At 40.0% G+C, this 15,799-nt stretch overlaps 2 protein-coding genes across 5 annotated transcripts in view; one reads left to right on the top strand and one right to left on the bottom strand.

The window, feature by feature from the left end:
- Nucleotides 1-15,799, bottom strand: part of SHISA9 (shisa family member 9) — a 177,816-nt gene that overhangs the window by 118,503 nt on the left and 43,514 nt on the right. The gene's annotated exons all lie outside the window — the stretch shown is intronic.
- CPPED1 (calcineurin like phosphoesterase domain containing 1) overlaps nucleotides 505-15,799 on the top strand; it is a 143,176-nt gene continuing 127,881 nt past the window's right edge. The window contains exons 1-2 of one of the 3 annotated variants that reach the window (XM_066977521.1): nucleotides 505-1,234; nucleotides 5,160-5,210. In XM_066977521.1, the coding sequence (XP_066833622.1) occupies nucleotides 1,227-1,234; nucleotides 5,160-5,210 (59 nt within the window). In that variant the 5' untranslated portion in view covers nucleotides 505-1,226. The remainder of the gene's footprint in view (nucleotides 1,235-5,159; nucleotides 5,211-15,799) is intronic. The other 2 variants (XM_066977522.1, XM_066977519.1) reach the window with 2 other exon arrangements.

Below are 15,799 nucleotides of genomic sequence, written 5' to 3'. Positions count from 1 at the left end.
GTGTGGCACCGGCCTTATTTGTTTCTCACTGTTCAAACCATCTCAGAAGAGAAATAGTTCCCTCACAGACTTTTCTGTCTCATTTATCACTACTGTCTCTAAGGGCTTCACAATGACTAATTAATTTAACTTCACAAACTCTTGCGAGATAAGGGATGGCATTTAATTGAAGCACAGAGAGATGAAGGTCAAAAGTATCTCCTCACTTGGAGGTGCAGTTCTGAGGTGTTCTGAGCATGGTGTTTAGAACAATAAGGATTTTTATGTCCAAATTACAAATCATTATTCATCTCAGTTGCAATAAATAGTGCTCAGCATTTCTGTCAATCAGGATGTAAGCTCAGGACAGACAGCTATAAAATAAGAAATGAGTAGTTATGAAAAATTTGCTTTAAGTGCCTCAGTTAATGACAGGAGGACAGGAAACCTTTGACAGATGCAGAGCTATAATGTGAGGCAGCATTTAACATTCAGGACATGTTTTCTTTTCCTGCAGCTCCTGTCTCATTGTCAAAGATCACCTCCTCCAAGCCCAAGAATGGTCTGCCTTGATGAGCAGGAAATCAAGGAAAGTCAGCAGGAAGCCTGCATGGATGAACAAGGAGCTCCTGACTAAGCTTAGATGTAAAGGGAATGCATACAAGACACGGGAGCAGAGACAGGTGACCCAGGAGGAAAACAGAGGCACTGGCCAAGTTTGCAGGCATGGGCCTTGGAATGCCAAAGCCCACCAAGAGTTGAATCCGAGGAGGGTCATGAAGGGCAATGAGAAATGCTTCCACAAGTACCTCAGCAGGAAAAGGAGGACCAGGGAAAATGTGAGCTGACTCTTGAATATGGCCAGGATCCCAGTGGCAAAGGACACAGGAAAAACCTGCTGTACTCAATGCCCTCTTTGCCTCAGTCTTTACTGGTAAGATTGGCCTTTGGGAATCCCATATTCCTGAGACACATTTCCTGGGAAAGTATGGAGCAGGGAAGAGGAACCCTTGGTGGAAGAGTATCAGGTTAGGGAGCATTTAAACAAACTGGACATACACAAGCCCATGCGACCTGACAGGCTGTACCCGCAAGTGCCAAGGGAGCTGGCTGATATCATCGCAAGGCCACTGTCCTTTATCTTTGAAAGGCTGGGGTGATCAGTTTCCTGAAGACTGGAAGAAAGCAAACATCACTTTTCTCTTTGATAAGGAAGATCAAGGGAACTACAGGCCCCATCACAACCCATGAGAAGGTAATAAAGAAAGTTGCCCTGGAAACCACTTCCAAGGTTTGGTCTGTTCCTCCGGAAATTTTCTTCCTGAGTTTCTGCTTCCTTACCCAGTTCTGTTCTACCTCCATCAGCTCGCTTTTCAAGACCTGTTTTCACCCATCTCTGTCATTCCCCTATCTGCAGACCTTGCTGGTTAGTGTAATTTCTTTTCCGTCCTCCTTCAAGCTGTCTTTCCCCTTCCAAGTAGCTGTCTCCCAAATCAGTTTCCTTCCCATTGGTTCTCACTTCTCCCCATCCCTGTTGCCTCTTCCTGTGCCCTTGTGGCACCTATTTGCTGAGCTAGATTAAATGTTTCTAAATTGCTGAACTGCTCCTTCTGAAACTTTCTCTAGCTAAAAAATAGTAGCTTGAAGGGGACAGCACAGAAAATGCAACTCACATGGTTGAAGTTCCTCCGTGCTTTAAGAAAGTGAAATATGATCTTACAAAGCAAAATGTTAAGCAACCTTAATAAGAGACAGACCTACTAACATGCAATAGCGTTATCTTTTTTAAAATGCCCAAGATTCCTAAATACTGTCCCAAACAGAATCACAGCTGATGTCCATTATAGCACAGAACAGCTTGCATACTAACCATCTATAAAAACATCTGATAAAAAAAGTAATTTTTTTTTCAGAAAACCTTGAAAATGCATAATGAATATGTCAGGTATTTGAAGACTTAAACTATACTTATCATTACTCTTCTGCAATTTTAATAACCGAAGTATTGAAAACCAAAATATGCAAACAAGTACTGCCCAAAAGTTATTAACATAGAGTGACACTTAGCCTGCAGAAACAAGCACAGCCTCCACCGATTCAGTGCATAGTTTCTGGAGGCCACTATTTGGAGCTCATGTCTGCAACTGTGTTATCAGTCTGCTGGTGTGAAGAAAATTAACTACCAACCTAAAGAATATAAATTACTCTATTGACATTTTTAAAGAATGTTTGTGAAATCAATAAATGAGTTCAAGAAAAATTGTAAAACCACAATAATTTTGTGAAAAGAAGAAAGTAAATTTATAGTTTAAATTATTTCCATGGTAGTATTCACATATATACACATATATAAGTAATAAATCCTGTGTTGGTAGCAAAAGGTGATTTTTAGGATGTTGTTCAATAGTTGACAACGATGAAGTCAACTGAAATGTATTTTTAACCAGAGGATAAATCCTGTTTGAAGGCTTTATGAAGGAACCTTATAAATATAGACCAAAAGCATGAATTTATTTTATTCTCTGGACCTCAGTTTGGCTTTTGATCACAGGAAAGCTGGTGTAAATCTGGAATACCTCCTTTGAAACCAGCTAGGGTTTTCAGAATGTAACCAAGAGCAGAACTTAACCCAGGGGCCAAAAGCCAGCTTTACTGAGCAGGAGACATTTGGTCTGGCTGCAGGGGGGAGAGGCTGTGGCAGCTGGCCAGCCTTTCTCCCCAAGAAATGATGTCAGGCTCATCAGCAGATCCCTTTGGGCATCCAACATCATGGGAAATAGCCAGAGTCTCTTCTGAATAGCAACTGTGAGGGACGGCCAGCTGGCACCTCCTTCCGAAGGCTCAGGGGAGATGGCCACCACCTAGAGGTGCCTTACTGGTGGTTGGCCTCTTGTTTCAGGGCTGCCGTGACTTGCTCTCAATCCTCAGTGTTTTCGTGACATAATTTAATTTATGACCACAAGAAGTGCAACAAGAAAGGGAAAAGATGAAAAATATTATGCTAAATGCAACCAGACATATACTTGAAAATGTAAACATCAAACTATTCCCTAGATATGTAATTACAGGCAGCTTCAAAGAGGAGAAGGCGCATTTTCAGCAAATACATCATATTTTGTGTGTGCTGCCTTTACTTGAAGGACAGTCTGCTTTCCACAGGAGCACAGCAAACTGTTTTTAAAGGGATCATCAACCAGAGCTGATCACTTGGATCTCCCATGAGACATACAGAGTCATGATATGGAAGGGAAAATAAAAATACAAAAGCAAATGTTGCACATCTCCAGCATGTTCCTCTTTCCTTCCCAAGCCCCCAAAGGATGGTCTGCCAAGCCATGCTCTGGGGTGGTGGGACCCAGGAGGAGCCATCCTCTGACACATTCCCACTTCCCAGCTCTACGAAATGAGTGCTGGAAAAAACGTCAGGAGGAATCCTTCTGCTCCTGTTCCAGGCTGTTAATGCCATACAGGGAGCTAGAAAGGCTGTGCTGGATGGCAGATGTAATAGCACCAACTGGTAATAAATGCCCTTAACAGCCTCCCGCCCCACTGCTGCCGTCCCCCCTGGGAGCTGCACTGGGCTGTTGTAAATGTCTCCTCGTTTGGCCTCTGCTCTGAATTGGGTCACGAAGTCCTGGCTCTGGAGAGACACACATGTGAGCCCTGACCCTGTGAGCTCCCTGGTCTCTCTCCATGATCTTGGTCTACACTGCCAGAACCAGCTGATATTCTTCCTTCACTAGCATGTTCCTCTTTGCATGGTGCAGATTTAACTGAGGTGTCTGCTGCTCCTGCTGAGCACCACGCGTGGTGTGGGACGGGCCTTCTGCATGCAAGCTCCAGTACTGGCAGCAGGAAATTCCCTTGCAAACCCTGCTTTACCTGCCTCCTTCCAATGGCCTTAATCCTCTCCCTTTGGAAGGAAAAGGCAGTCTGTGCAGTGGGCTGTTAGGACTTTTGTCATCAGGTTGCAGAACAGCATATCTGTTGGTAAAACCTCAAGTTTATTGGCACTGCCTGTCTGATCTAAAGGCTTCTGCACTCAGTGGCTTTCCAGGCAGTGGCTTTTAGAGGAGATCCTATAATCAAAATTTACAGTTCCACTTCATGCAGGACTTCTAAGAGGACAGAACCTTTTAGGCAAGTTAAAGATAAACAGAAGTAAGCAGTATTTTTCTACTGATCAGGTAACATCAGAACATTTTTTAAAAATGCATTCCTCTGCAAGAGAGAGAACACATGTAAGTAAGCACTTCACAGAACTCTACACCTTCTAGTCCCTAGCACTTAAATAAAAAAAACCCTGAAGTGTGACCAGACTCAACCCAAATCATCTTAGACATGTGGAAAGGTGGTCACCTCAGTGACAAGGAGTAAAGGGTAATGTGTGTGTTCTGGTAAGGAACAGGTGAAAAGGAGAAAGCCCAGGCACCCAGACCAGGGAAGGCCTTTGTGCTCAGGTCAGGCTGATCCCTCCACAACTGAGGGCTAGGGGGTGTCAGCAGCAATCAAAGAAGACGACATTTTTAACATCCTGAAACATTTCTGATTTGTGGTAGTAGCAGCCCCTGTTTGTTTTTCAGAGCTCTGGTAGAGGCAAAGCAAGCAGGAAAGCAACGGCTGTTTTACAGTCCCCAACACTTCACTGCCTTGGGCAACTGTCTCCATGGGCTGTTCCATGTGAGAGCCACCTAAAAGCAAACACTGATGAAAAAGTTCCCTGAATCCAGGCAATTCTATATTTGTTTTATCTTCTAAAACATTTTTCACCTCAAATAAAAAAGCCCAAGAAGATAAATACTGCCTAAGACCTGAAACATCTGACTTGCGTGTTCTTTTTAACAACTTTCCCATTCTGAAACTTGTTAGCCTGTTTGTGGGGAATAGCAGCTACTTGTTAGCTTTTTTGTTCCCCTTGTTCCTTCTTCTGCTGGTATTCTTTGTACTAACTAAAAAGATACCTTGGTCAAAAGATTGGTGGAGGTTCTTTGTGGAAGGAAAGAAAAATGTTATAGTTCAAATTTATGAATTAAGAGATTTCTTACTTAACTTTTTCAAACTTTTTTCTTAAATAAATGGAAGGGAAAAAAGTAAAAAAATGCCAGGGAGAATAATAAAAAATAAAAAAAAAAATCTGGTAGCAAAAAGATGAGCTGAGACAATTCTCATTTGCATTCTAGAATACAAGTTTGGACAGCCCAGAGAATCAGACGGAGCCTGAGGATGCCTCTGTGAGTAATTTAAACTCATGTTAAAATCTCTCTTGTCTGTGGCAGACCATTTTACCTCTGGCAAGTAGTTCCTGGTGTCCTAATTCCTAAATATGCATGTTTTGCATTTATTATCTCCAGCCCTCTGTGATGATGTTTGTTTCAGAATGAGCGTGGGGATTTATGTGGCTGCATTTGATTTGTCTGATGCTTGAAAGCTGAGGGAGTAACTTAAAGCAGAGAAACTATTTTTTTGGATTGTGAACAGGAAAAAAAATCGAACCATTCCTCATATGTTAGGAAGATCCTCAGTCATTTCACTTTAACAGGCTTTCATTTAGCAAATGTAGCTTGACAAGAATCAAATCCTCAGCATAATGTAGCACTTCTCTCTTTTGAGTATTTGTTTCCATTAAGTGACTGACTGAGAGAAACTATCTGTATATTTTCTTCCATTTCTTGTGAGCAACAGTAGAGCAGCATCAACATTTTACATTTCTGATAAGGGAATCAGACTATTTTTTATTATTACCCCAAGACATTAGTTGTACAAATGACCTAAAGGCAAGTGTTACTAGCAGCTAGAATTAGTAGCTACAAATAAACTGCAGGGCCGAAAGGCAGAAAATTGTAGAGGTGGTGAACGATTATCCTAATGGTATATAAGAGAATTCACTGCTAGCCATATTAAAAATTCATCTTGCTGAAACATAGATTTAAAAAAAAAAATCAGCATAAATTAATGTAATGTATATATAATAGTTGGCTAAAGTGCTCTGTTTTACAAACATAGTCACTAAGAAAAACATAAGGTAAAGAAATACAACAGTGTAAGAACACAAAATACTTAAGGCAACACAAAAACATACAGAGTTCTTCATACAACATGCTTCACATACAACTTCACATACCTGTGATTTCTACATAATACTTGCTACTTAGCAATTTTTTATTGACTGGGGGATCAGCTGATTATTTCCCAGCAGCTGGAAGGCTAACACTCATCAGCTGATTGGTGAGCTGGAAAACAGAGCCTTGTTCTTTCCCAATACTGTGCTGGTTTCAATAGCCAAAGTCCTTTCTATGAGAAGTCGGTGAAGAAATATTTCAAAGCAATTGTTTTGCTTGTCAGGTTTTTCTGCCTTTCTGAATGCTCAAGAGTGAAGGCTTAACTCTTCTCCAGGGCTGGGTTCAAAGCCCCCTGCAGTCACTGCAGTGACTCCCGTTGCCTGTAACAGGCCACAGATGAGGGCCCATGTGCGTAGCGTTTAGCTGGGGATGCCAACCCCGTTGCTACAAGGGCAGCTGAGGGGATGCTACTCATACAGACACACTTCCTTGCATCCACTTAGAAAGGGTACAGCGTGTGCTTCCTAAGTGCCCAGACAACTCTCCTATCTGCTTTATCTTGCAGATTAGTGGAGGTTGAACAATGTTCTGACATGGGGCTGAGGAGCTGCAGAGCTCTGCCGGGACTGCAGGTACTCCTGGTTCCTACCCAGAGCACCACGCGAGGAAAGGTTGGAGATGTTACCCAACCCCAGCCCTTCCTATGCCCTGCTGATAAAGCAAATACATTTCTTTACCAAACTGTAGATTAATACCAACCTGTAGATAAATAGTTTGATGCTAAGAAAACTGTGATTCATATTATTAAAACGAGTTGATTTTATTCACTTTTCTTGTGCTCCTGTTTTACATTCTTCCTCTGTATTTGCATTATAGCGCTCCCTAGTACTTAAAAAAGCCACAGGGGATAAGATATATACATCTCTTATTATGGTAAAAAGGCAAAGAAGCACAGTAGCAAAACTTTTTGCTTATCTATTAATTCCCAGGATCTTTGAAATTTCAGTAAAATTAGAGTGAGCCTACTGGTATTTTGATTTAATTAATGCCTACAGATTTCATTGCCCTCCCATTACAGGAGGATTGGCTGAGTCTAATTTAGGATCATGGCCCCACCTGTCTGCTGGGTGGGTAACGGTGGAAGGGTGGGCGTGAGTGCTTCCTGGGGGATCTGGGCAGGTGGCTGGAAAGGTTTCCTCAGCCTATGGCAGCTTCTGAATGCAGAGTCAGAAGCAGCTATCAAAATTCATCTCTGGCAGGGTATGTTCTTGTGGTTGTTCTTACTTTCATGCTGTAGAACTGTAGTACCTATGCTGGGGCACAGTTTTTGGCTCCAAGTGGCTTCTGAAGTTTGTACTTACATTTAGCTCTTCTGAAAATTCAAGGGAGTTATTTATTTATCTTGAAGACACTGTAAATGTGCTATTAATATACAGAAAATCACAATTTGGTGAGGGACCGTTATCAACACTTGCTCAAGACCAGTCAGGTCTCTTGGGAAAGGTGCAGCAAAGTGGATATGTGCTCCAAAGGGGGAGGAGAGGAGAGGTGAAAGGGGGAGTTTTCAAACCAATTAAATAGGGTAAACTAGCCCCAGTCTGGACTACGCTATTGCAAGAATTAAGTGCGCTCACAGTTTCTTTAAAGTCTAAGTTATTGTTATTATGATGTTATTTAAACCCTCTTAATATTTAAAATGTATGCATTCTAAACAAGTGTTTCAGAACTCCGTATGTTGCTTGCTGCTCCATGGAAACATTCTGGATTTGCTGTATGGACAATTTCTGTTTGCAATTATAATAGTATGGGAGTAATACAGATCAGTGGAGTACAGAGGACTATTATGAATTAAAACTGCATTAAAAATTCAAAATCTCAAAGGGCAATATCTATTGCTTAATAAAACAAAGCAGCAGAACAATGATTAAAGTAATGATTAATCTTGTTTAACTTCAAAAATCTAATTCCTAAAGATTTTTTTTGGGGGGGAAAAAAAGCAGTAAGGACACAGCCAATGGAATTACTTTCTGTGGCACCCGTGGTATTGATTTCTAGTGGTCAGTCAAAATGGTGAAAGACTAGTCAAAGAATCTGTTGCAGTCTTCCCAAACTTCTGTATAGTAGTTAATCTGCCAGCTCCAGTGTATGCTCTGAAGTTATGTCCTTTAATGTATGGTCTTCAATTGTCAAGCTGTACTAATGCTCTGTTTTCTAATACTCATCTTCATTTTTTTTCTTAAATTGCAAGACATTTAGTAAGCAGATGTCTCCCTCTCACCTATCATCATAGGCTTTATCTCACTAAAGTTATAAATTAACTCTCAAGTGAAATGTAAGGAGGTGTAATAGGGAATTTTCCAGACTTTTTTTTTTTAACAATGAAATTACTTAAGTAAAACAAATACTTGAGAAAAGATCCTTTGCATTTTTATTTATCTAAATGGTGAGGATGCATATATTTGGAATTAAATCCTTTAAGGATACTGTGCTGGATAAATGTGCTTCTCCAAAGAAATGCAATGAGGCATCTTTTGAGTATTAGTCAGCTGTGGACAGCATTACTTTCACTAGTTCTGATTAATGTGCCATTGCATCTCGGTAAGATTAACAAACTGTGAAGGATATGTGGACACTATCTCTTCATTTCAAAGTAAGAGTGTGAAGAATTCAAATACACGTAGCATTTAGATGGCCTGTTTTGTCAGGATCTGATTGACTGTGTCTGCCTCTATAAAGCCTGGCTGGTTTTGGTTGGCTGGCTTATAGGTGGTTTTGGAGCTTCCAGCTTTTAGACGCTAGCTATGTTTGCAAAGAGCAGTCACTAGGTAGTATTTCAACAAGCAATGAAAACTTGTGCTGGATGAGCTGACTACATCAGCATCAGCTACTAGATAATGGTATAAAGTTTTATAGATGCTTTTAAATCTGATTTCTCTGAGTTGCTATAAAACATGAGTAAATCAGAAAAGGAAAAAAAAAAGTTTAAAAAAAACTTGAAAATAGAACAGAAAAAACTGTAGCTGCATCAAGGTCTCTTATGTTATAAAGAAAAATTTAATGGTCATCAACAAATAGTGGGTTTGATACAATTTCCAAGTTTGTTTTCACTTTGTAAACTTTGGCTTAATTTTTTTGTTGTTGTTGAGGTGGAGTTTGTCCTTGAAGTCTTCTATAGCACTATCTCCAGTAATTACTGTCAGACCTTTGTCAACCACAGAGAATTAAATTCAATGGCTAGGAAACAATTCTAACAATTGTTTCTAATGCTTCAGGTGACAGAATGTTATATCCCTACTGATTTTGAAGTAGTGCATGCAAATACTAATATGCTATTATTTAAAAGAAACTAATAGGAATTCCTTGTAGAATCCCAAATCAACATTTTTTCTTTAAAAAGAAACTCTTCTGTTGCTTTCATTTTCACTGCACTACCTTAATCTCTCTATTTAGACCTACCTTACGTGATGAAGTATTTAAGCTATAGGAGACTGAAGTGTGACTATGAGCCTTAGGATTGAAATTAAAGATGCTTGTTTTTACGGTCCATTATATAAAATTGACTGATAAGCAAAACACTGCTTATTTCTGTAATATTCATTGTTCTACTTGAGTTGAAGACATCAGTGGCTGATCTTTGGACAATTGGTAGTGTTGGGGGGAAACACGTCCCCACATAATATCTACACACGTACTTGGTGCTAGATATTACTTTTCATTGCAGTTTTGGTAGAAGGATTGCAACCTCCGTGATTTAGGATCGAGTTACTCATTCAATCTGAACTGGAGGCTGTGGGTTGCATATTGGTGTATGTTTGTTACTGCAGTATGGGAAGACCAGTCCAAACACTTCCTCAAGAGCTGCATCAATGAACTTTGGCCCACAGATCTGTTTAATACAGCATTTTCCCGAAGGTGCAGAATAAAGATCTGGGCAAATCTAATCTCTGGCAGATTCACTCTACTGGAGAGATGCGGTTGATCAAGTAGAGGAAAAAGCAGAAGGGGAAAGCCAGCTGTAACCAGGAGGAAAGGTTTTCTGCGTTTGCTAGTGCTTAAAGCTCTAGCAGTCAATTCAATATAGCTAAAATTGTTTTGTATTTATCAGTGTCTTTAGAACTTTCAGCTGCATATCATGATCATCAACCAGAAATTACCAAGCACAGGTCATGGTGCACAATAATAATGGCAAAGAGAATAACTTAAGGCCTTCAGACTAAAAATAAATAAAATTGTAAATCCCTTTCCCTAACAATATGTAACCATGGAGTCAGTGACTCCACGTTGTTCTATGCAACTCCATAGTTGTTCTATGCAAATATAGCATAAATAGCTCCAAAAAGCCATCATATAAAGTCTGACTCTTTAAAAACAAACAAAAAAAAGCCAACAAAAAAAAAAACTGTTTGGGTTTTTAGGCAAAGCAGGAAGTCCAATCCAGTGACAGTGCTCACACCACTGGGTACAGCTTTGGAGTAGCGTGAGAAATCCCAAATGGTTCTGCCTTTAAAAAAAAAAAAAAAAGGCAGCCTTCTCTTCTACGTCTGTCCCACATTATGTTCTTTGTTATTGTCTGTGAATCACCAAACATCCTTTGTGACGTTTATATGGTATAGTTATAAATAACTCCAGCACTCACATGTTAAACAGAAGGTGATTTACGAAGTGCTGCTCGATCTGACAGCTGTTACTACAACATAGACAGAATAGATTACTTGCAAGCTTATTTCAATTATAGATAGGACCACAGTGAAATACTATATTTACCTGTTTTGTACAGGGACTGAATAATGGTGGCAAACAATAGCATGAGCTAAAATAGAGTGCTGGCCTTTGTATAAGTCACTTGTTTTCAAGTATGAGGTTTCCACCTGGCTGTTTATAACAGGTTTGTGACCAAATGAATCCTCCAAGTGGAGGATCCTCCTTGTGACCACGTGAATTGGTTAGACGTCTATTTGAAATGCACAGAATATCCACAAAGACCCACTTAAAATATGATGCACTGAGGTCCAGCTTTCCCAGAAAGAAAATTGCCCATCAGTCTGGGGCCAGTGATGGTACTCAAGTACTAATACCAGCAGGCTTTTTTCTTTGTAGGAAAAACTGCACCCACTAACAAGAAAAAACTCTACTTTCATCCTTCAGATGTTTCTTTTGTGATGCCATGAATCACATCTATGGAAACAAACAATGAAATAAATCCAATTTGTGTAATTCAGTACTTTAGAACCTGCCTTTCAGAAACAAGGAACTGTCCACAGACCCTGTCTTCTGGATTAAACAGACCAATTGGAAGACCAGGGCTCGCCGGTGGGCTTCCCCCGGTAAAGAAGACAAGTGCTGGAAATACTAATTCGGAGAACTCTCATGCAAACCCTATAAAGACCCTTACATCACCCTAATAATTCAAATTCTGCCAGAATAGAAATGTTACATGGTAGAGATCCTAACTCTGATCTTGTATAGTGACAGTTACGAGACTTAAGTCTTGAACAGTCTTTGTTTTGGATCTCTAGAAGATCCTTACTTACAATAAATATGGGAATCTTTGTGGCGGAGAGGAGGAAGGTGTATTGTTCTTTCATGAATACGTAATTGTAATAACCTAGCAGAGTAATAGGTATTCCAAAAATAATAATGAAAAACAACTTCAATATACTCACTGTAATACCTTGCACTCTGGGTTTCCTAAAATAGGTCACTGACAGAGAATCTCTGGTTCAATTCTAAATGGTAAACATTAATAGAAGGTGCTTCACTCTTCTGAGGTAATGTGACCTTCTAACCAAAAATTATACATAGTACTCTTGTGTCAAATCTTCAAAAGGAAGGCAGAAAGCATGTACAGTTTTAAGGCAAAAACTTTTTTTTTTTTTTTGAGAATCTCATTCCTAAGTGGTGCCAGACTTCAACGCTGATGTTAATCAGCTGTGCAGTGAACCATGGGCCTTGCATGGAAAGCCTGCAAGTGAAAAGTCTTTGGGTGGATTGGGGAACTGTAAGGAAGAGAAGTCTCCAACCTCCAATGGAAATGTATTACCTTGTGTTAATGCAGCTTCTGATAATATATTACCATTTTGGTTTTTTATTATTTTTAAATCAAACTGTATTTAAAACATACCACATACAGATTCTCTCTGTAGATTTTCATATATTGAAAGTATATGTTATTTCAAGCTTAGGAAGACCTAGTGTTTTTACAAAGAGTGGAAAGAGGGAACTATTTTCAGTGTCCCTGAAATTTGGGTGAATTTTGTCATGAAATACGACTTTCACATTTATAGCATAGCAATATTATATATTCTGTATTCAAACTTGAAGCTATAGTAAATTGATTGCAATAGCTTGAGCTTCTGTATTAACATTTCTGTAGAGAGACTTTCAGTTTCATCAGTCTCTAAACATCACTGCATCCCACCAGGGACATCTTATCTGATGCCCTCTGCTGCTTTGTAGGACTGGACAGTATAAATTACCCTCTGACCAAATGTAGATACAGATGGAATCAATTAATTACTGCTTGCCTGCTCTGAGAACGATCATCAATGCAATATAACTGAGCAATACTAATCTCTAGTAACCATCTGGAACCATTAAGACAAACTATCTCTCCTTGCCCAGGGGAGGCAAAAGTTTTGGAAGCCCTTGAGGGCTGTGGCCTTTCTCAGTTGCCTACAGTCACAGCAAGCTGACAACAAAAGAGCCAGAACCAGGTTTCCAGCAGAGCTTGTGTTACTTATCCGTGTTGTGATGAGCAGAATGGGATTTTGTGGTAGAGCGTAACTGCTCAACTTAGGTGAAAACAAACAATGCTTTGAAGGTAATAGCAACTCCAGGATTAGCAGAAGAAACAAAGATCTGGTTAAAAACCTAGGCATAATCCCGGATGGACTTAAGAGGACCAAAGGTGTGTTGAAGATCACCAGATGAGTGCAAAAGCTGCATATTTTTTTTAATTCCAGCTTTGACTTGTAAATATATCATTTAGTATTGTACTTTCTAAGTAAACCCCTGGGTTTCTTAGGACCCAAACTGGATTTCATATGGCAGAGATGGTAGTTACAAGCCCATCCAAATCCTGGCATCTAAGTCTCCCCAAATGAGGGGAATGCATGTCAATGCAAATTACTTGGAATTAAAGTCTTACTGTGTGATTTTGAGGGTGCTGTGCTCATAGCTTACAGCCCAGTTTTTGTTTTTCTCTCATATGCTCCCACCACAGTAACTCACCTTTTCCTTCACACCTCCATGGCAGGAGAGCTTGAAATAAAGTGGCAATGTGAGAATTTAGTACCCCAGATACTTGTCTTAACATCCTGGCTTTTCTTTTTCCATGCCATGTTACTGACACAGAAATTCCCAGGCTTGGACCGGGAACTGTACTGTGTACTCAGTATATCCAAACCACAAAAAAGATTTTATTTTTCCAGAGAAAGGCTTTCTTAATCACTTTCAAAACACTGTTGTAAAAATATGAGGGGAGGTCCCATAAATTACTCCAATTCTATCTCAAAAGCATGTGAAAGCGCATTAGGATAATGTTGTAGCAGGAGTTAAAAGCTCCAGTACTCCTCAGGATTTACATGTCTGTACCAAGTAGGTCAGGCCCTCAGGAAGAGATAACAGATTTGAGGATTGCTTGAAGACCCTTTTTAAAACTGAGAAAGGACAAGCTAAAGAAGGGTGTCACAGAGCTGGCTGAATGATTTTGAAATTGTGAAAGGACGGATAGGTAAGTTGTGCTGAGATCATGAACCACCAAAAAACAGTGGCTTCTCAATGCCTTTTCTGCAAACTGGCAGCTCAGTGCCATAATTTTCCATGATAGGAACTCCTTGAGAGCAGTTGTGAGAGCCACAAGTATTGCCTTCTACAGCGTGTCTCATTATGTAGCAGCCCTAAGCAGTGTTATCTAAACCTATCCACTTCCTGCGTAGATGACTGCCTTACAGTCTGTACTTAGCAAGCAGAGTACTGACCTGGCAGGTAGATTTGGGGTTTGTACGCCTTTATAAAGCAAGGACAGGCTCTTGCTACACCACACTGAATTTTTTGCGTACTCTTTACATAAGGGAGTAAGCATGGTCTCATCAACAGCAAGGCAGCTTGACAGGCAAAATGCTGCTCTGTTCTAGTCACAAAACATCCTCCTTTTATTTCCGTCCTGTGCTCCTCGATGACAGTCAAACAGCTGGTTTTGTTCTTACAGTCAAGCATTGCTTACCAGTCAAGAGGAAAGGAGATAGAAGGATCTTCCACAAAATGAAGGGCAAATAGCAACATGCTGTCTATAATGGTGTCAATGGGAACAAATTTATTTTTTCATTAAACAAAAAGGCTGATAGGTTTATCTGGTTAAATCGCTGTGTATTTGCAAAAAATGATCACTTTGCAAAGCCCAGGTTTTCATGCACTCACTAGTAACCATCAAAATGGCACCAGATTCTCTCCATGTGGGAGATAAATCTTGAGCTTCTAGTTATGGGACAGTATTTGCCAGATGGTTATTGCACAGAGACATGTGGGGATGTACCTTGCCATGCCACAGCCTGTTTGAGTCAGGCTGTTGGAACCAAAGTAACTATGAAAGAAATGCTGCGAATGTACATCTCCTTTACAAAATCTGTCTAAAGAATTATTCTGTTCTAATATTTCACTGTTTTTAAATTGATTTTGAAGACGATTTGAACATCCAATTCAAAGAATCATAACTTCATATGCACGTTTCAGTGTTTGAAATATACAACCCTGAAGAAGGGGAAAGACCCCTCCATGTTTGTCCATGAGAATTATAAACTGTGACAAAGGTGTAACAAAAGCAAGTGAACTTTTATAAACCCCATTTAGCTGATTTACCTCCTTTCCCTGGAAGGAGATGCGTCTAGCTTTATGAGACACCATTCTAGCTGCTTAGTATGCAGCCTAATGCTGTTGGTGAGCATGGTTATTGTTGATTTATATTATATCAATAAAATATGTGAAAAAGAGCAAGACCCATTCACAAAGGGATTGGAAACTACAGGAAGTCGTACAAGGTCAGGTAGAATCTCCCACCTCATGCTTAGCTTTTATTTGTTTCATTTTGCATATGGTATCTTTAATTAAAAATAATAACAAAAAAAAGTAAAAAAGGCTCCATTTTATTTTAACATGTCAGAAAGGGAAGAAGCATGTGTGGCAGGAATTTGCTGTAGCAGACAATGGTGCCTGGAGTGCACGGCCTCTTGGCTGGAGCTGGTTCATGTCTGGCCAGTTCATGTTGCCCGCAGCAAAAGGTTTCAACTCCATCTAAACCCACCTTTAGAAATTACCCATGCACATACCTTATGGTGGTCATTAGCACAAGCCAGTGGCAAAAGCTCTCTCACTGTCTACTTTTCTTTTTCACACACAATTTGAGCTTACTAGGACTTCTGTCCAAGTGAGGTAAGGCTGGTCTGACAGATTAAGAACAGGCACTGACTGCCACCTCTGTTTATGTTGTCTTTAAATTAATCTCTTCTACGTTTAGAAGTTCAGAGAAAATGTTGCAGAGGCTATCAGGCAGGAAAGAGAGAACTTACTTAATTTCAGGGCCTGACTGGTTTTCAGGCTGCTTCTTGCTCTCTTACCCTACGCCATGTGACTCTCCTCAGGCTCTCCTCGTGCTGAGGCATGACATCTGTTAACTGGGGTGAAGTGATGCAATGGTTTACACGCAAGTGATGACTTTGACCCCGGTCAAATCTTGTGAAATGCTGAGCACTAAAACCAGTAGGAAG

This window comes from Anser cygnoides, chromosome 15 (assembly GCF_040182565.1).
Source record: "Anser cygnoides isolate HZ-2024a breed goose chromosome 15, Taihu_goose_T2T_genome, whole genome shotgun sequence".
NCBI lineage: Eukaryota > Metazoa > Chordata > Aves > Anseriformes > Anatidae > Anser > Anser cygnoides.
The sequence above is the reverse complement of the archived record's forward strand: the minus strand, read 5'-3'. Positions and strand labels throughout refer to the sequence as shown.